Source organism: Pelobates fuscus, chromosome 9, assembly GCF_036172605.1.
Source record: "Pelobates fuscus isolate aPelFus1 chromosome 9, aPelFus1.pri, whole genome shotgun sequence".
In the NCBI taxonomy this organism is placed as follows: Eukaryota; Metazoa; Chordata; class Amphibia; order Anura; family Pelobatidae; genus Pelobates; species Pelobates fuscus.
This window is the reverse complement of record NC_086325.1, coordinates 24,548,886-24,570,976: the sequence shown is the minus strand read 5'-3', so window position 1 is coordinate 24,570,976 and position 22,091 is coordinate 24,548,886. Positions and strand designations below refer to the sequence as shown.

The following is a 22,091-nucleotide window of genomic DNA, read 5'->3' as shown; positions in this document are numbered from 1 at the left end:
ACATGGTAAAGGAACTGTATATATCTCATGCTATCACCTTACTTACAGAGACCCAGATTAGGCTCATACACTGTTTATGTTGCGCAGAATAGGAACTGTTAGCTCTCATGTTACCGTATTACCTAGCAACTTGCATAATCTGTATATCAATTGTCTTTCATGCACAGGTTAGGAGATGTTTATTTAATCCGTTAAGCCATCATCTTACTTAGCACGGTAACCAACATGTTCCCTATCTGCTACCATAGCACCGAACAAGAGCGGTTTATTCCCCCTGTTATCATTTTACCTAGAAATGTGCATACTTTGTCCGTTCGTTGTTTCTGTTACACGGTATAGGAATTGTATATTTCTCATGTTATCACCTTACTTACCGATATCCATATTCGGTACTTTAACGGTTTATGTAGCGCAGAATAGGGATAGTAAACTCTCACGTTACCGTCTTAACTAGCAATTTGCATAATCTGTATATAAATTGTCTCTCACGCACAGGATAGGAGGGGTTTATCTCTCAGGCAAACACCGTACCTTGCCATGTTTATCATATGTACATAAACTGTTTCTGCGGCTCACTATAGGAGTCGCTTATCTGCCGAACGATCAGTCTCCCCGGCCATATACGTCAAGGGCCCCCCATACAACACACCTCATAGAAAGAAGCAGAGAGAATTAGGGCCTCCACTGACCATGTCCCTGCACGGGCCCGAGAGGGAGGGAGTGGGACAGAGAACTGACACACTATCTGCTGACGGTAGACTTAGAGAGACGTTGAGACTGACTTGAACTGTTCCAGATGAGTCGGGAGACCCCACAGAGGTGAGGGCCGCAGAACCCCGCACCTTAGGCGGACCGAGACCGGGGGGGGGGCGACTGCTTCCCGCACGGCCCGAGACGGGAGGGCCCACTTAACAGACATACACTACCCCGCAGCTGCCACTACCGGCGAGGAGGGAGCCGACGGAGACGGCGAACTACACAACCTACACAGAGGGACGACATACCCTGCAGGGAGCCTTCCGCGCACCCCACGCAACCGACCTACTTTGTAAATACCGGCCAGAGTTCAGAGGGACGACCCACAGACGGCCCCCGAACAACCCAACTGACCGAGGTTCGACGTTGCTCTGACTACGCCCACGGACTACCCAACCCCAGACGTACACATTTCCCCGACAACCCCCCTTCTTCCCCCTACCCACTCCCCGAAGCCGGGCCACCCCTGAGTTAGGACCCTATACCCACCGGGCATGGCACAGTTCCGACCGGCGCAGCTTACACTGTGGTCGCACAATGTCCGCGGGCTCAACATACCCGAGAAGCGTGCGCAGCTCCTGCGTAGGCTCTGGGCTGAGAGAGTGTCCGTTGCGTTCCTGCAGGAGACGCACTTCAGAGAGAGAGATGCGCCAACTCTGTCAAATAGGCGCTTTCCGCAAGGCTACTTTGCAAATCACCCAGACGCACGGAAGACAGGGGTGGCGATACTATTCGCGCACACGATACCGTTCAATCTCACGGATACATGCAAGGACCCAGATGGTCGATATATCTTCCTAAAGGGTACCATTGCTGACATCCCTTATACTTTCGCATGTGTATATAGCCCTAACCGCAAGCAGCACGTCTTCCTGGCTAAAACCCTGACCAAACTGGAGAGATTCCGGGAGGGCCTGCTGGTCATGGCTGGGGATCTCAACGCCCCGCTAGATCCAAACGTAGACTCTTCAACCGGCACAAGCGCGATCCCAGATCACTGCCTGCGCTCCATGAGACACTCCTTAACCAAAGCAGGGCTCCAAGACTGCTGGAGGGTCGCTCACCCAGAAGACAAAGACTTCTCTTACTACTCGGCGGTCCACAAGCGCTATAGCAGAATTGATTATGTATTTTTGCCCCAAGAACGGCTGACCCACCTCCAGGAAGCGAAAATTGGAATTATGCAGCAATCCGACCATGCTCCCATCCAAATCCGGATGAAATCCCCGCTGTTTAGACCCGCGGAACGTCACTGGAAACTTAATGAGACCTTACTGGATGACTTGGAAGCTCGGGTCTCAACCTGCCGGGCCCTCACCGACTATGTCGACACAAACGCCACGGAGAACATGTCCCCCCTGACGCTATGGGAGGCACATAAGTGTGTCATCAGAGGCCACTTCATAGCCCTGGGGTCACAACGACAGAAAAACAGAAACAAAATCATCTCCGATCTCACCCAAAAAATAGCCGGCCTAGAAGACTCCCACAAATCATCTGCGGATGACAATGTGTACCTACAACTCACGGAGGCCCGCAGGGCACTGGCCGATCACCTGTCTCAAGGCCTGTTACACACCCTGCGGAAGTCCGCGAGATTCTTCTACGAGCATTCCAATAAGAGCGGCAAGCTTTTAGCGAAAATGCTCCGAGAAAAGAGGAGAACACAGCACATACTCAAAATCCACAACCCGCAGGGTCGACCCGCGAGGTTGCCTGAGGGGATTATGGAAGCCTTTAGGGAATACTACAAGGACCTCTACCACCAGTCGCAGGCCCGAACAGGAGATGCAGCGAGACTTCATAGCCGGAGGGTGTCGGACTACCTATCACAAAACGTTTCGCGCAAGCTCACACCGGACCTTGCGGAGGAGTTGGACGGACCCTTGACCTTAATGGAACTCACAGCAGCCCTGAAACATTCAAAACCACACCGAGCACCGGGCCCAGACGGCCTCCCATTGACATACCTGCGGACATTCCAAGAGGTCCTCCTGCCCAAGCTCCTTACGAGCCTCAATGCCTTACGTGATGGCGGAGCCTTTCCATCGGACACCCTAGCGGCAACGATCACGGTGATCCCTAAAGATGGGAAAGATCCCACACTCTGCTCCAGCTACAGGCCGATCTCATTGCTCAATGCAGATTTGAAGCTGTTCACAAAGGCGCTCTCCCTGAGACTATCCAAGATCCTACCAGACCTAATACACCCAGATCAGGTCGGCTTCATCCCGGGGCGAGAAGCCAGAGATGACACCATTCGCGCTTTGAACGTTATACACTACGTGAGATCCAAAGACCGAGATACAGTACTGCTCTCGACAGATGCCGAAAAGGCGTTTGATCGAGTAGACTGGATATACCTGAATGAGACACTAAGGCACTTCGGCTTTGGGACACATATGCGCACCTGGATCTCCGCCCTGTACTCGACACCGACTGCTAGGATCCGAGTGAACGGAGGCCTATCGCGACCGTTCCCCATATGTAACGGGACTCGCCAGGGATGTCCCCTGTCCCCCCTCCTGTTTGCCCTCTCCCTGGAGCCATTCCTGGAGGCGGTCAGACGGGATGGGGGCATTACGGGGGTCCGCATAGGTAAGGTGGAACATAGAGTAGCGGCATATGCGGATGATATGCTGTTCTTTCTTGAACAGCCCCTGATCTCCGTCCCCAATCTCCTACAGGCATTCCGCAGCTTCGGATTAGTGTCCAACCTGAAGCTCAACCTGGATAAGTCGGAAGCGATGCCGATAATGCGGGAGGAAGAAGGCGCCCGCAGACTCAGCGACCAATTCTCCTTCTCCTGGTGCACAGAGAAACTGCGTTACCTAGGTACCTGGCTGCCCAAAAACCTATCACAGGTCTACCAGCTGAACTTCCTTCCCCTCCTAAAATGCATAAAGCAGGACCTGCAGCGATGGACGACGAGCTACATCACCTGGTTTGGCCGTATTAACGCGGTCAAAATGAACGTGCTGCCACGGCTGCTATATCTCTTCGCCACCTTGCCCATCTCTATACCACACGCATTCTTCAAGGACGCGGACTCGACCATTCGCGGATTTGTATGGAATCACAGACCCTCACGCATCCGTAAGACTGTCATGGAACGCCCTAAGACGGCCGGCGGATTGGGACTACCGTCGGCTCAAACTTATTATCAAGCCACACACCTGCATAGGATCGTAGACTGGCACGTAAGTAACAGCCCGAAACAATGGGTGGCGATGGAACTCCAGCAAACACAAGGCCAGTTCCCATCTAAACTATGGTTGGGCCAGGCCACCTTCCCGGAACTAAGAGTAGACAACCCCATGATCGACGCGACCCTCAAGACATGGTGCAAAACCCGCCACACTCTGCGACTAACCACGTCACCGAACCCCCTGACCCCTATCACCCACAACCCGGAGTTGGCAGGAGGTTTACCCCCAGCAGCTTTCCAGGGCTACCCGCAACCCGATTGGATTTATGTGAGCCGATGGTGCACAGGAGCAACGCTCAGACCATTACCCGACTTATTGGGAGATGCACGACCCACACAACTGGACGAATTCCGCTACCACCAGGTGAGGACGTATATAGGCAGAATCGCGGGTCAGAACCATCTCCACAGACAACTAACCAGCTTCGAGCGGCTGTGTACAAATCGAGCTCACTTGGACCACGGAGTGTCACTCCTGTACAAAACTCTACGAGAAACCATAGACAACACCCCCTTGGGCCACAGAAGCAAATGGGAAAGGGACACGGGCACGCAACTCACGGATCAAGAATGGGACAAGATCGTACTACTCACCCATAAATGCTCCATTAGCTCTAAGGTCCAGGAGACCGGATATAAACTACTGTCCCACTGGTACCGCACGCCTGATATCCTGAGACACTTCGCCAACAACGCAGGCTCATGCTGGAGATGCAACTCAGCTGTGGGAACGACCGTGCACATATGGTGGTCATGCCCCCGACTGGTACCATTCTGGCGACAGATTAATTCGAAAATAAAAGAAATAACTGGATGCGATCTCCCCCTATTGCCTATGACGATGCTCCTTCACCACACCTCAGTCCCCATCAGGAAATATAAACAATCACTGACCATCCATATGCTGAATGCCGCAAAAGCCCTAATCCCCGTGCACTGGAATAGGACCTCGGTGCCCACTTATAGCCAATGGGTTGATAAGGTGGAATCTATCTACGAGATGGAAATACTGACTGCGTCCCTGCAGGGACGCTCTGACAAATGCGCCCTACAATGGTACCCGTGGAGGCACTACATTTCCACGGGAAGAGCATAAAGACACAGAGACATGCCGGGCGCTGAGGACTGGGCCCAGAACGAAAGGACGTGTGACCTAAACGTGCGCTGTCCGAACATGGAACTAGAGCACGCCCGGGGGGACCTCACCCGGGATGTTGGCCAGAAGCTTCATTGACCCCTACCCTTCCCCTTCAACCCCTTACCCCGACAATCACCCATTACTGCACCCCCCCTTTTCCCTGACACACCAGACGAGAGACGGCACAACCCGACGGGTTGGACCTTGAACAGAGAGTTAGACGAGACCGAAATAGGGCGAACCCTGGCTACCACACCACACAGACAGGGATGCCCATGACATCTACAGTACAGACAGGACCGTTAGACCAACGGGAAGAGGGTGGTTGGGGAACGATAATAAGAGAGGTCGGACTACCCATCGTTAAGCCAGAACACAACTAAGACATGAGACAAAAACACCCGAACAGATACAGGAAATGAGCAACATCCTACAGGGATGGAGACGAGGCTGACCGCAAGAGGGCTAATGCCAAACGCACCCACTAAAATGTTAGCTTAGGATAACATTCGCCTAAAGGGCTTTTTCACCTTTGCGACTACACACAAACCTTGACGTATATGGAGAAGAGATGACACCTGTCCTGGAGGTTTGCCCCTCCACAAAATCGTGTTCATGCATACCAGAAACTGACCTCATTTCAGAGCTGAAAGACTATGTTAACCTGAATACCACTCAAACATACCCCACTAATGTGTACTGATAGCTAACCTCATGTATACCTGTCTAACTATGTCACCACTGTAAAGATCAAAAACTGTATTTACTATGCCTATTTTTGTTACCTTTTGACTACTGAATAAAAATTGATTGACACAAAAATTAAAAAGATCGAAATCAATATTTAGGCCAGTAGGGGACATAGTATCGAGGTAATAGACCCATTTCATTTCCTCTTGGCCAATTTTTCTAATAAAGTCACCTCCCCTCCAATTAGCAGTAACCTTCTTTATGGCCATGAAGGAGAGAGCCCTAGGGTCTCCGTTATGTACTTTATTAAAATGATCGGAGACGCTATGGCTTGTTACTCTTTTTGATTATATGGCTTGTTACTATGGCTTGTTACTCTTTTTGATTACAATTCACGTCATAGAGACGTTAGACGTATTATCAATAAATATTGGAATATACTCAAGACAGATAAAGATTTGGGACCCTTGTTGCCTGAAAAACCGTTCTTAACGTTCAGAGGGGCTCCCAATTTCAAGAGTACTCTGGTTAATAGTTACATTAAAGACAAACCAAAACAAAAAAGTATTAATGCATTTGGGGAAATCTCTGGTTTTTATAAATGCAAGATATGTTTAGGCTGCAAAAGCACACAACAAGTAGGGAATGGTAGGTTCTTTGAGTTCCAATCAGAGAGCACGAAAACTTCCTATAAGATCAGGGAACATATGACATGCCACAGTAGTAATGTAATATATCTCTTACAGTGTACATGTCATTTGCAATATATTGGTAGAACTACAAGACCACTGTTCAAAAGGATTAGAGAGCATGTATATAATATACGTAAAAGAGTAACAAGCCATAGCGTCTCCGATCATTTTAATAAAGTACATAACGGAGACCCTAGGGCTCTCTCCTTCATGGCCATAAAGAAGGTTACTGCTAATTGGAGGGGAGGTGACTTTATTAGAAAAATTGGCCAAGAGGAAATGAAATGGGTCTATTACCTCGATACTATGTCCCCTACTGGCCTAAATATTGATTTCGATCTTTTTAATTTTTTATAGTAGCTTTCTATAGACATTTTTAGACATTTATAGACATTTTTATAAAAGTAATTTTTTAGGATGTTTTTTAGTAATTTTAAGTTATTGTATTGTCATCTCTTTCTAATTATCTTATAAGATACTGAATTCTATGTATCCTCACAATATCACTCTATAGTCTTTGAACTTTTAAGAAAAAAAGGGGAAAGAGAAATCCGTTGTTTAGCGGATATACCACTTGGAAAGCTTTTTCCCTAAATTGTATAATTAGTTTGATTTTGTTAAAAGAGAATTCACTTAAATTACTACTGAGTATCTAGATGGAAGCTGTGGATACATATCTCCATCATAAGTGATTATACAATAAATAATTGTTTTCTCATTTTGTGTCTTGCAATTGGGAATAATAAGCCTTGCACTTTAACCAACAATATTTTTCTCTATAAATTTCTCTCTATACATTTTCTATATGTAGTTTTTAGCTTTAAATATGTAGTTATATAATAATTTTTTAGATCTTCTGATAGATATATAATGGATTTTAAGAAGGTATATTCTATGTACACCGCACATTGCACTTTTGTTACACAATTGGGTGTTAAACAGATGAGGTGAATATAACTATACGATGCATCTAGTTAACCATGTATTTGTGCTGGAATTATATGTATATATTTATTGAATATTTGCATTTGAGGTTTTTTAATTTCTCCTTTATTTCTTTCACACCTTCCTTTTATTATAATGTTTGGAGTTTATGTGTATACTCCTGGACTTAATTGAAATGGACTGCTCCAAATTAACTAATTAGTTAGCCTATATAAAGAAAGACCCAAGGAACGTGGATTATGCTTGAAAAAGCCCCGTGGGAGGGGAGAAATGCATTGCATCTGAACAATCCGGAAGTTTTTGCACCTACACCGTGTATCCATGAGGATTGAGCTGCGAGGAGGACACTCTGATTATAGACCTTCTCTCTCTTTCTCGGACTATCGGTAGCAGGTTGCAGGAGACTGGTGTTTTATATCTTTTTATGCATTGGTAATAAAGAAATTCTTGGTTTACACATATCCGGATTGGCCCACGTTCTTTCTACACTGAGTGGATCCCACGATCACTGGGGGCTGATCCTCCCTGGAGCCTGATAGTTTGGGGTGGTACTACAACCACTCCACCATTGTGAGTGAGATACCTATTTATTTATTGTTAATTTTGCACTGTACAAACATATTGCACTAGGTGTTGTATTATTTGTATTACAGAGCCGTGTATTATTTGTTCCAGAAGCTCTGCAAGTATATCAGTCCTTTTTTTATTTATATTGGATATCCCTTGTCTGCACATATATGCACTTTGGCACTCCACATATTGTGTAAATTTCTTAAAGCACTATAGCACTTTGGTATTATTGCATTGTAATCAAATGTGTTATATGCCCTTCAGATTTTTTAGGTGTGATTAACACTGTATTTTATTTATTGTAAGCGCACTCACTATTCCTTATTACCTATTTAGCACTTAGGAGATCTCACCAGGACTCCCAGTGAGTTGCAGCTATTTGTTTCGATTTATATTGTGTATGCTCGCTATACATATATTTTCCTCCTTGTGCGCCATTTAACCTTCCGTCGATATATAAGTTTGTGTGCGAAAACCCCCCAAAAACACAATTTGACTCCAATATTTAGCAGAGGTTGGCGGTGAAATGGCTACGCAGAAAGTGTCAAAACAACCTTAGGTAAATAGCCTGTGGTGTCTACTTTATATAAATATATACTTTTGTGTGGCAATTTTGTTTTCTTTTATGGCTATTAAGCTTACAAGACAAACATACCAAATTCTAAAATCGCTCCACATAAAAAGTTTATTTTACTCCTTGTGCTTTGTGACATGTAACTACCAAAAAAAAACTTAAAATCCCAGACACATTATATATTCTGTAAATCAGAACACCTAAATGAATTTATTTTTAATTACTTTCTTTAACCTGCACTAATTAGGCACACATTATTATTGCAAAAACTTTACAAAAAACACAAATGTTTTCCTTTTTTTTGCATTTTTCTGTATTTTTTTTAATAATAAATAAGCATTTATATATATATATATATATATATGTTACATCAAATTAAAGCCCTTTCTGTCCTCTAAAAAACAGTATATAATATGTGGCGGTGCAATAAACGAGAGAGATGCAAATTGAAGTTGAACGCATACAGCAAGAAAATGCAAAAAATGCTTGTGTCATTAAGTGAAAGACAAGCTTCTGAAGCTGTGTCCTTAAGGGGTTAATAGAGAGAGAGATCTCTTACATGAGATTTTCCTACAACAGTGTAGGAAAGCCAGAATTCCGATTATCTACTAATGGCAGGTACAGAATAGTGGGTAATTTTCATGTGGTTAACATAATATATTGATCTTATAATAGTTCCCATAATCTGTAAAAGGCAGGTTTGTATTATGAGATGCATTCATGTACTTAATATAATTAATAATCACATGTTTTATAGTAATTTGGGGGCAGTGTCTTATCAATGGACTGGGCAGGTTTTTCATTAGAGCATCTATATGGTGGGAAAGCAAAAATTATCAGGGGTCCATTTGTATAAGCTTGTCAAATATTTGTGATAAGGAAGGAATTTGGGTCCATAAAGGAGAAAAGTTAGGGCACTGTTACCATATATGATATAAATTTGCACTTACTGGCACAATCCATATAATTCATTAAAAAAAATAATAATGATGTGTCACTTCCAGTCTTTAATAACCTTTTTTTTTATAGATAATATATTCTCCATGAAAGTATAAACCCAATACCTAAGCAAGGTAAACAACAAGAGGAACCCATTCAAATTTTAAATCTATTACCATTTTGTTAAAGCGGCACGGTCATGGACTTCCGAAACCGCCCTTATGCCCACTGTTATTCTATGGGGGTCAATATGACCCCCATATTAGCATAAGGGAGATTAAACACTCCCGGATGCCGTGAGTAGGGGCATATCTACTAAACAGGGAGCAGCCAGTGAGCAGCCATTTTTTTAATTTTATTATTTCCACTGGATTTATGGCTTTTTTGGGGGCTGAAAAAAATAAAACATCTATAAGGTAAGGGTGACTAGGCCTCACCTTCCCCCCAACCTATGCTCCCCCCACCCCCTTGTTATTTTAGGCCCGCCACCGCCACCCATGTCATTAAAGGGGACTCCAATTTAAGCTCATCTGTCCAGTCAAGGGAAACCTCTTAGAGGAGTCCTACACTAACTGCCTAACAAGAGCAGTGAGAGTTTGAATCACAGTGCTTCATTTTGTGTTTGTATTTGCTTCTGTATTACACATTCTTGCTACAGTGCTGTGCGTGTCCATGTGTGTCCTATTAAAGGTTAATGTGTGTGTCCGGGTTCATAAGAATATCCCTCTCTGAAGGCTGATAGCAGCAAGGTGAATTATTATTGTAAAACTCTCCTAAAAGGTTTGTTTTAACTGGGAAGGTGAGCTTACACTTTAATGGCCATTGGAGTGATACCAAAAACATCCTGTTTTTTTCAATGTGAATATTAATTTTGGATAACACGCACAACGGCAATGTGCAAATGCATTGCAATTCTCATTAGGCACTAGCGTGTCTCAGGACTCTCACAGGCTGAGTGTGATCAGCTGAGGCTCTAAACCCATACGTCAGCTCTATTTTACAGGGCTTAGCTTTTAAACAGTGTGACTGCTTAGAATTGGGGGCCCCACCACAAAATAAAAGACATACAGGTTATGGACAACCTCACAGCACTAGTGAGAGGCAACATAAAAACCTACGAAAAAATCTGGGAATTGTGGATGGCTGGTGATTGGGGGATATAAAAGGAGAACATACTAGGGCCACCCCGCAGACCCAACACTCCAAGCCGACACCAAGGGAGCCCCCCATCACGGCGCTCCGACCTCCACCATGAGGAACCCACCCCCCCCCCACCCCCCTGTTTCACCATAACTTTGTGGATAGGGGACAGTCCAAGTCTATCCATCCACAACCACGAGAGGTCATGATCCTTACATATCCGGCCACTCCGCAACGTTTGAAGGTGTATAAATCAGTGAACTGAACCCGGAGTAAGAATTTTAGCCAACAGACATGACCCTCCTAGCATGATATTAATATGTTTTACTATGTTTTACTATGTTTCTTTTTACTGTGTTCTTACTATGCTCTATCTAAATGTACAAAAATGACACCAAAAAGCGAATGTATGCAAACCTAAGTAACTACACCCGAACTGCAGACGCGGTATATTCAAATGCAAACCGAAACATGATCTGTTTCCAAACCAATGTAAACGGATGAATATGCCATGTAACTTATGTTTTAACGCATGTGTGTATAACAATGTCATACCAAAAATAAAGAATTAAAAAAAAAAAAAAAAAAAAAAAGAATTGGGGGCCCCAGAGCACCATAACCACTATAGGAAGCTGTAAGGAAGTGTTTCTTTAATGCATTTTTATTTTGCACAATATACTTTACCTCAGACACTGGCACCGCATCTTCATCTGAATCCCCCCTCGAAAACGTTCTTTTTTTCTGTCCTAGTTTATGGGGTTTTGTCCTCTTCCTCTTTGCACTGGACAATACACTGGTTGCACTCATGGTTATCTGCAGTAAGGCAACACACAAAACATACATGATATGAAGACCATGTGAAGGAACAAAGATATGCTATACGTTCATACAGCACTTATGTATATACAAAGAGTGCAGCGCTACATCGATTAATACTGTCACTATATCAGCTCTGTTCTAGAGAGCTCCTATCCACTCTTGTGAATTGTTTGAAGCACATAGGTAATGTTAGGAATAAATCTTGAAAATACTTTTGTTAGCAGACCAGCATTGTCAAGTGATACTCCCCATTTAGCACAACATCATCCAGGGCATCAACATCGAGGGTCAAACCCTGATAAACCACAAGCATATTATATTGGATGTTATCTCACTCTGACCAGCAATGCTGTAGTCAGGGCCGGACTTGGAAAAACTTTGGTCCAAGCATTTTATTTATTTATTTCTAAAATCACACCAGCTCAGTGAGAACAGGAAAGGGCCAGAGTGGGAGGTGTTTTGTCATCACCAATGACAAGCACGCCCCCCCCTCAAAGTGAGCATGTTGTATTTGTACTGCACAACACAAGAAAATATGCTTTCGACTTGTCTCTGGTGTCTCCATAAGTGGGATACCAGAGACAAATAGATCGGTTTCAGTTGTGTTGTGTAATATGTGTGGTTAGGGGCGGTACAAAGCGAGATAATGTGTGTGTGTTTATTGGTGTGTGTAGGGGCTGTAGTGTGTGTATTGGTGTGTGTGTGTAGGGGCTATAAAGAGTGTGTTTCCGTACAGGTAATCTATTGTGTGTGTCAGAGGTGCAATATGTGAGGGATGCAGGGTGCATGTGTATAGGGGTGCATGTGTAAAGGGGTGCAGTGTTTGTAAGTGCGTAAAGGTGAAAGGCTTAAAGTGTGTGTGTGTGTGTGTGTGTGTGTGTGTGTGTGTGTGTGTGTGTGTGTGTGTGTGTGTGTATATATGTGTAGGGTTGGGGAGCAAATGTGCTTTTCCCCCCTCATTTTAAAAAAAATAAATAAACACATTTATTGATAAACTTTATTACTAAATAATGCAGGGCTGACACTATCCAAGCACCAGCCCTGCAGTTTGCCATGACAGGCAGGTGATCTCCCCAGTGGCTTAAAGGCAATGAAATGCGGGAACTGGCAGAGGAAGTAGAGGGGGAATCAAAGGCATCTAGCCAGCAGCTCCGCCAGGTTCCTGCTTGTGCAAGGTCGGAGCATGGCCGCGGTTACTCCAAGGAGAGGAGTGAACTCAGTACTGGACCACCAGGGTTTACAAGCAATGTCTCCCCTCTCTGAACAAGCCCTTTATGGCATACAGCAGGGTTAGCACTTGGATAGGGTCAGCTTTGCTTGGGCCAGCAGGGGAGATACACTAATGTCCCCTGTCGGCCTCCGCCCATAGCCATCGTGCCCCACCGGGCATTTGCCGAGTCTGCCTGATACCAGTCCAAGCCAGGCTGTAGTAAACACCTTATGACAGAATTACGAACTTTATTCTTCTAGATTATGCAACTTAATTTGTATTCGTGGTGGCAGTTCGGCTGGCACAATCCACAACGGTCATGTCTCTGGAATAAACACTATATGAAATATTGAAAAACATTTATAGCTTAAGTTAAATGCTCGATTTTCTTTTCAGTTTATAATTATAGATTTGCCAAATTACATAATCCAGCTCAGACAAGGCACAGCTAGGTTAAACATTGCAAACGAAGAGGAGAAATAAAAGTATTGTTTCATTTCTCCTTGTCTCGGCATGTTTTCTATATGCTGACTGCCAGGTTGAAAAAAAAAAGGAGGTAGCTTATAAATATGATTGACAGTGAACTAAGATGGATGCTCCCAGTTGCACAATAAAGGGGTGTGGATTCCTATATTTAATCTTTGTTTTCACAACTCACAAATACTTATTTGTAAAATACACGGATAAGTCCGTTTTAAACGTCCTCTTTAAATTGTATTGCCAATAAATTATAACTCAGCAATTTGTGCATGTACAATTTACAGTGGCAAATCAATTGCGCGTTGTATATCAGCAATGTACTAATTGTTTCTCATACAAGACAATACCAGTCGAGAAGTCTTTGAGAGGAGACTCTAGGAACTTCTCTCTCAGAGGAACACTGGTCCAAGATTCTGACACTTAATCACCAGAGCACAGCATTGAATAAGATCTCAATAAATAAATGACAAAACACGTTAATTTTGGTATCGTACACCGGCTAGCTTACGTAAAAATGTTCCCACACAATCAATATTATGTTAACGTTGTACTGAACTCCCTAGAACATATCTGCACATATGGTGGTCTTGTCAGGTTTTAACAGCCTACTGGAAGGGGGTATGGGCCATGGAAATAATTTTGGGTGAAGCTCCATTACCACCCGAGAACGTCCTCCTATACCATACGAGTCTATCAATGGCTCAGTATACATTTTTTATTTCAGATTTATTCATTTGCTTTGGAAGTCTAAGGTATCCCCAATAGAGATGCACCGAAATTTCCGGCCGAAAATGGGCCAAATGTGCCGAAAATTACACCCCCCTGGCAGGTTGTTAATTTTTTTCTTTTAGTCCGGCTTCAGGCTAGCAGAGGACCAGACATTGGTTGTCCCACAATAAAAACCCAGATTAGTGAGCTGCCAGATATATAAAAACGACTTATCTGACCGTCAAACATGCAGCGCACAGGAGTTGTAAACACCAGAGAAAGTAGTGCACAGAAGTAGCATTCTCTAGTGTTTGTAACCCCTGTGTTGCAGCACGCTTTCTGGCAGGTGTCGTAGAATGCCTGCACTGGGTGATCATGTGACGCGGGTGCGGAGGGCTGAGTGGAGGACTGCCAGCTCGGCTTCCAGGCAACGTAATTCAGCTCCTCGGGGGACTTATCCCAGCACTGGGTGACGACCCCACCGGACATCCCCAGCAGCTGCAACCTCCACTGGGAGGGAGAAAACAACTGTCTATGGGGGAGATGGCACCCCTGTTGGCCTGGGGGAAGAGAGCAGCAGTAGTGGGGGTGAGAAGGCCGAACCTGGACAGCACATGTAGAGCTTGCAGTGACAGGTGCTGTATAGCTACAACTCCCATCATGCTTTCTCACCCTTTAGGATCACAGAGCATCATGGGAGTTGCAGTTTTACAACAGCTACCTCTTTGACCTAGTAATAAATTCAGGGTTATTACTTCGCTGTCAACTGGGAGGAAGTGAAAGTAAATGGAATTTCTATTTTTTTAGGCCAAATTAGCCAAACTGAAAACTATTTCCCCCCCCCCCCCCAGTTTAATTATTATAGCTTAAATATGAAATTCACTGTAAGTTGCTAACAATTAAAAAGCCTAATAGTAATAAAAATTATAGAAAACTATTTTAAAATAATTTGGGGAAACGTCATTTTCGGTTTCAGTCCAGAATTTCATTTTGGTGCATCCCTAATCTCCAACGTTACTTTGTCCAACCATTTGTGTAAGTGAGAGAAGTTGCTGAAATCGAGGATAGCAACCCTATGAAAAACACGCCCAGAAATGACAACTCTGGTTCAAGTTTTATTTCAAATAGGTAGAATGACAACCAAATAATGCAGAATTGAAGTATGGAGGATGGTATCAACAAGGGTACTGAGAATTAAACTGAGGGCGAAGGGCTCTTTAAAAAAAAAATATATATATTTAATTTATCGGGGTGAGGAATATTCAGATATAAAAATTGGGGTTAAAGGAATGAATTTATTTTGTGTTGGTTTATTTTTGTTTTTTCTTTTTTGTTATCCTTTATATGTATGGAAATGATTTCTCAATAAAGATTGTTTAAAAAAAAAAGTTCATAAAGCACTTTCCTACGCAGTGAAAAGCTGTGAGCTAATCAGGAAATCAGAGAAACTGATAGGCTGCTGACTTCACATGCTCTCAGCCTTTTTTTTTAATTTTGTCTTTTTTTATAGCAGTAAACAAGGAAAACAATGAATGCTAACACTGCCACTTTCAAACTGAAAATATTCAGGAGTTCTTGCATGAAAGAATATTAATCTATTTGCATTAAGGTTTTAAACGAATTAATGGAAAGTACTTCTCTGGGAACAGTGCCACTATATTAGCCTTGTTATTAAATATGTCCCTATGGATGATAAGACGAATGTTGTACAGCGCTGTGGTATATGTTGGCGCTATATAAATGCCAATAATATGTCTATGCATGAATCACTAGTGTAAGGACATAGCAACACTCATCCCTATTACATAAAAACTACAAACGTCCCAATTCATGAATTTAATGATTAAGCATCACTTCACTGTAACTAGTTCCTTGTAGATGCAAAGCCTCTAGCATTGCTACATTGTTTGCGAGAAAAAAAAAGTGCATCTCCTGGCTAACTTGCTTCGTGGGCTGACTATCTTTAGGTTAAAATATAAGTTTTTTTTGTAAAATACACTTGGTGGTAAGTGGGAGACCCAAACATTTATCACAGGGCCACTTGTTCCGCTTTCTTCTCCACTTTAATGGTCACCTTCCCCCCCAGACTAGGTGGCCCCTCTCACTTTTTACGGTCTCCCCCATTTCTCAGAAAAGGCTATATTTTACATTGCAGGGTTAAACAGATGCAGACACTGCATCCAGATTGCTTCAATGAGATCAAGTGGTCTGGGTGCCAATAATGTCCCATTGGCAATATTGTCTCTCTCTGTTTTTGGAGATCTGCATTACCATTTCAGCTGAATTCACTGAATTAGCTCCAGATCCTGCATACTATTTCTATTTATTTTTGTATTTTGGTGATGGATAACAGAGGTGGTTACATTGTTTTTCTTTTCCCAAACTTTGATATAAAGTAATCATAGGGTATAATATAAATTCACTAAAATAAAGTCACATGTTACTAGCATTTAACTTTAACTTATTTATTTTACCATATGGGGATGTCTGGGTTCAATGCAAATATATTAGCAGTTAGGAGTAAATTATTATTATTTTTTGCATGTATAAAGCTTAAAGTGTCTGTTATCTTTGGCGGTCTTTACAAAACACCACTGCTGAAAAAATAATGTGATTGCGAAAGCTCCACGTTACCTTTTGTCAAATTCGGGCTTTGTCTTATGATACGTTTCAACTGTATTGGAATTTCAACGAAAGAATCTTTATGAAACACTTAAAATTTACTGTAGATAGAGTTGCTTCAAATAAGGTCTCCTGCACCACTGGGATTAGCTCAGTTCCAGCAACTTCTTAAATGGTGTCTAGTTACTCTGGGAGAGCACCACAACCACTCCAGCGGGCTGCGGTCATTCTAAATCCAACTCACAAATCTTAGGCTAAAATAGTTTTAAAAATAAATTATTTACAATGCAGGGCTACGTGGGACTATGAAGTGGTCTAGGTGCCTAGAGTGTTCCATTAAGGGCACATGACAGACTTTTTTTTGTCATTTACCACCACATCGCCATTGTCACTGTGATCGTTGTGTTAATGCTGTTGCTGACTGCCTCGATGTCTGAGGCAGACCTGCAGCAGTCAATCACGCAGTCCCACCACATGTGATCGCTGTGACAGATAACCACAGCAATCAAGGAGCTGCTGGAACATTTAAACCGCCTCCCTCCACCTCTGCGTGAGTTGTCAAGTGAAGAAGGACAGATTGTACTGTCTCTCCCTGAAAAAACTAAAGTGTTTTAAAAGTATCTAAACACCCTTTACGGCAATCTTTTTAAAAAATGAATCCTTTCCCTGCCCTTTGATCACTACCTGCAGTGATCATAATGCTGATCACAGTATTTTACTGTGATCAGATTGTTTTTATTTTGGTTTTTAATCCTCATGGGTTAAATTGAATTTATTTTATTAGTTTTAATTAAGTTAGTCAACTGGGTTGTGAGGAATTTAGTTGGAAATTGTGGAATGTAGTGTTTTGTTTTTTTTTAAAGACAATTAGTAGGCCAACGTATGAAGCCATACTGCGTTTTTTGCACTTTAGTAATCATTTAAAGAGCCCCCCAAAAAAGTAATCTACAGTATGATAATCTATACAAAATGCATTGCTAATTTCCCAATTTAATAAAGAATTTGGCACAACCTCCCACCAAATATAGGAGTCCCTCATGAAATATAAAGTGAAGACTGGAGTTCCAGCAGTGCACCGAAGCCTAAAGATAACGGTGTATGGGATTAAATTGCACAAATTATGTGAAAGTGGCAGAGAGTATGCGTATACCTTCAGAGTATATGAAGGTAAAGAGAGCCACCGGGATCCACCAGGTTGCCCAGATGAAGTTGGGAGTAGTGGGACAGTTGTCTGGAATCTAATGAACCCATTACTCAACAGGGGGAACCACTTCTATATAATTATAACATACCTCTACTAAAATAACTCCCAAGAACACCAATAGTTATTGCACAGATAGTTTTTATTTCTTTAATTTATGCTTAGAGTCAAAATGCAAATGTGCAAAAACAGAAATACAAGAAAATTCAGTCATATGTATAGTGCTGCATGCATATCAATAAAGTGCTATCGCTAAAATCATAAACCCATATAAAACATATAAGGTACACTGACCTAGAGCTGGAGACAACAAAGCCCTGACGTTTAGAAAGGCCAAGTGCCGAAACGTTGGGGCAGCAGATTGAGCTATAGTGTCTCAATGTTTTTTCCTTATTCTACAGCAACCTTCCAAAATGGGACATGGACCCAGCGTCACTTTTTAAGTTTTTATTAAAACAAAACCTAAAAAAATATATATTTTTTTTTAAAAACCACAACACTGAAATGGCTGAGACTCAAATTTGCCCCTTTAACATCCACATATACCTGGCAAAAGTACTCAAGGTATACAGCTGAGCAACATATAAAGTATTATACTGCTGTAGCACACATAAGGATTGTAAAATATTCAATAAAATCCCAGTGTGAAAATGCCTTGTTCTTAAAGAGAAAACAGGCACCCAGACCACTTCAGCTTATTGAAGTGGTCTGGGTACAGTGTTCCTATTGTAATTAGTTCCAGAGAAACTGCAATGTTTACATTGCAGCCCTAAGTCTGCCTCTAGTGGCGGTCTCCCAGACAGTTACTGGATGCGCTTCCTGGATCCAAACAGACCTTTGGACCTGTAACCGACACTGGACGTTTTCACGCTCTGCGTGAGGACCTCCAGCGTCAGATTTTTTTCGCCCCTAGGAAAGCATTGATTCAATGGTTTCCTACGGGGAAAGCTAATGCACGTACGGCATTTGCCGCGCATGCGCATTAGTGCCTGCTCCTCGTGCGATGTCGGAGGAAGTGGAGCTGCAACCCAGCGCAGAGGGACATTGGTGCTGGAGTAAGATACGTAAATTATGGGTTTTAAAACCTTCATTCACGTCGGTGGATGTGCACGGGTGGAGGCAGTGGGAGCTTTAGTGCAAGAAATACAGCTTCGTATTCCTGGCACTTACAGTATCCATTCAAGTGTAAGCCAAGCTTCTGACAATGACAGGGAGATTTGAAAATGAAATTCATAACTAAAATGAGAATTGGTGGGAAGTCAGAGAATTTCAACATTTACATTTTTTTTAAATTATTGTATATATATATATAATTTTGTATTATATGTTTATAGATTTTTATTATTGTCATTAACCCCTTAAGTCCGGAGGACGTAATATTACGTCCTGCAGGAACCGGCTCTAAACGCCGGCGGGCGTAATATTACGTCCTCGCTTTTATTGCCGCCCACGTGGCCGGCGGTATTCTCCCGCTGCAGATCGCGGTCGGGGGGGATGCCTGGCCCCCCAGGCAACCCCCCCTGTGGCCGGTGACCGCGATCTGCAGTCTCTGATCGCAGTGACAGGCTGTCACTGCGACCAGTATTAAGCATGTGTCAGCCGATTTCAAATCGGCTGACACATGCGGCCGGCGGCGTTCCCCTTCTGCAGATCGCGGTCGGGGGACTTACCTGGCCCCCCAGGCAGTCCCCCTGGGGTCAGTGACCGCGATCTGCTAAGTCTGAGATCGCAGTGACAGGCTGTCACTGCGATCTCAGAGCTCTCTGATCGCAGTGACAGCCTGTCACTGCGATCAGTGTTACATGTGTCAGCCTATTGGCTGACACATGTAACTGGCACAGTGATCCCCCTGCAGATTGGAAGGGGGGAGTGCTTGTACCACCCAGGCACTCCCCCCTGTGGTCAATTACCCAATCTGCAGGAGGTGATCACAGTGACAGGCAGTCACTGTGATCACTGATCCTGTGTGTCAGCCAGTGATGTGAAATCACTGGCTGACACTGTCTCTGCCCCCTGTCCTGTAAAAAAAAAAAAATATTAGTTCAAAAAATAAATTTAAAAAATTACAGTTACAAATAAAATATACTTAGATCATATGTATTATATATATATATGATCTAAGTATATATATATATATATATACACATACACACACACACACACACACACATTTACACATACACGACTTGTATTTAAATATTAATAAATATATATATATATATATATATTAATATCAAATTACACGTAGACTGATACTGATTAAATATATATATAATTATTGTTATATATATATTTATATATAATATAAAAAAAATATATATGTAAATACGTAAAAAAATAAAATTAAAAAAATATTTAAAAATAAATAATTAAAAAATATATAGATGTGTTATTTCGTTCTAACTGTATTGTGATATTAATATATATATTTATATCAAAATACACGTAGAACAAAATAATATATATATCATAATATATATATCTATATACATAAATATATACGTATATATCACTATATATATACCTATATATAAATAAAAATATAAAAAAAAAATTATATATATATATACGTATATATACACATATGTATATATATACATATATTAATTCTACACATATATTTATGTAATAATTTTACATAATTAGGTATCCTAATTAATTACAATTAGCGGGACCTGCCTGACAACCCATGCCGAAAGTATAGGGAATTTAATTTGCTAGCACTATATTTAACCCTATAACTTTCCAAGACACCATAAAACCTGTACATGGGGGGTACTGTTTTACTCGGGAGACTTTGCTGAACACAAATATTAGTGTTTCAAAACAGTAAAATGTATTACAACGATGATATCGCCAGTAAAAGTGACGTTTTCTGCATTTTTCACGCACAAACAGCACTTACACGGACGATATTATTGCTGCAATACTTTTTACTGTTTTGAAATACAAATATTTGTGTTGAGCGAAGTCTCCCGAGTACAACAGTACCCCACATGTACAGGTTTTATGGTGTTTTCAAAAGTTACAGCGTCAAATATAAGGCTTGTGTTTCATTTTTTTCACATTAAAATTCGCCAGATTGCTTACGTTGCCTTTGTGACCCTATGGTAGCCCAAGAATGAAAATTACCCCTATGATGGCATACCATTTGCAATAGTAGACAACCCAAGGTATTGCAAATGGGGTTTGTCCAGACTTTTTTAGTAGCCACTTAGTCACAAACACTGGCCAAAATTGGCGTTTTTTGCATTTTTCACACACAAACAAATACTAACGCTAACTTTGGCCAGTGTTTGTGACCAAATGGCTACTAAAAAAGACTGGACATACCCCATTTGCAATACCTTGGGTTGTCTACTATTGCAAATGGTATGCCATTATGGGTGTAAATTTAATTCCTGGGCTACTATACAGTCTCAAAGGCAACGTAACCAATCTGGCGAATTTCAATTTCAAATGTAACGTGCTATATTTGACCCTGTAACTTCCCAAAACACCATAAAACCTGTACATAGGGGGTACTGTTTTACACGTGAGACATCGCTGAATACAAATATGTGTATTGTATTGCAGTAAAAGCAAACAGTATTTTGACATCCACAGTTAAAATGTCACATAGAACAAAAAAAAATTAAAAAATTATTTTTTTCTCCCATTTTTTTATAAATTTTTTATATTAAATTCTGTTCAATCCCTAAATATTTGATGTTAAATGAAAGCCCTGTTTCCCCTGAATAAAATGATATATAATAAGGGGGGGTGCATTTAATATGAAAGAGGTGAATTACGGTTGGACAGACATATAGCGTAAATGCCAGGTTTTGTTTACGTTTTGTTCTGTTCACAACTTGTACATTTGGCTGCGGTGTTAAGGGGTTAATTTGTGTTGTCATATTTATATATCATGTTTTATATATATAATTTTGTATATGTTTATAGATTTTTAATATTTATATACAAGTATCATATATAATTCTTATATATAAGAATTTGTATCGTCTCATTTATACATTTTTATTATGATAGATATATATAATTTTCAATTATATATTTGTATTATTGTTCTATACATATATATTAATTTGTATTGTCATATTTATATATTATGTTTTATATACGTATATTCATTTGTGTTGTCATCTTTATATATTTTATGTTTATATATTTATTTGTGTTGTCATATATTATTTTTATTATGTTTTATATATTAATTTGTATTGATATATTATTTTATTATGTTTATATATAATTCATATATATATATATATATATATATTAATTTGTATTGTCATATTTATAAATTTTTATTATGATATATATATCATTTTGAATTATATATTTTTATTATTGTTATATATATATATATATACACACACACACACACACACACACATTT

At 41.4% G+C, this 22,091-nt stretch overlaps 1 protein-coding gene across 1 annotated transcript in view; it reads right to left on the bottom strand.

Annotated features, from left to right (window-relative positions):
• LOC134572541 (protein SPT2 homolog) overlaps positions 1-22,091 on the bottom strand; it is a 48,763-nt gene that overhangs the window by 26,000 nt on the left and 672 nt on the right. Inside the window, exon 2 of the mRNA XM_063431564.1 lies at positions 11,337-11,465. Coding sequence (XP_063287634.1) covers positions 11,337-11,459 — 123 coding nt within the window. The 5' untranslated portion in view covers positions 11,460-11,465. The remainder of the gene's footprint in view (positions 1-11,336; positions 11,466-22,091) is intronic.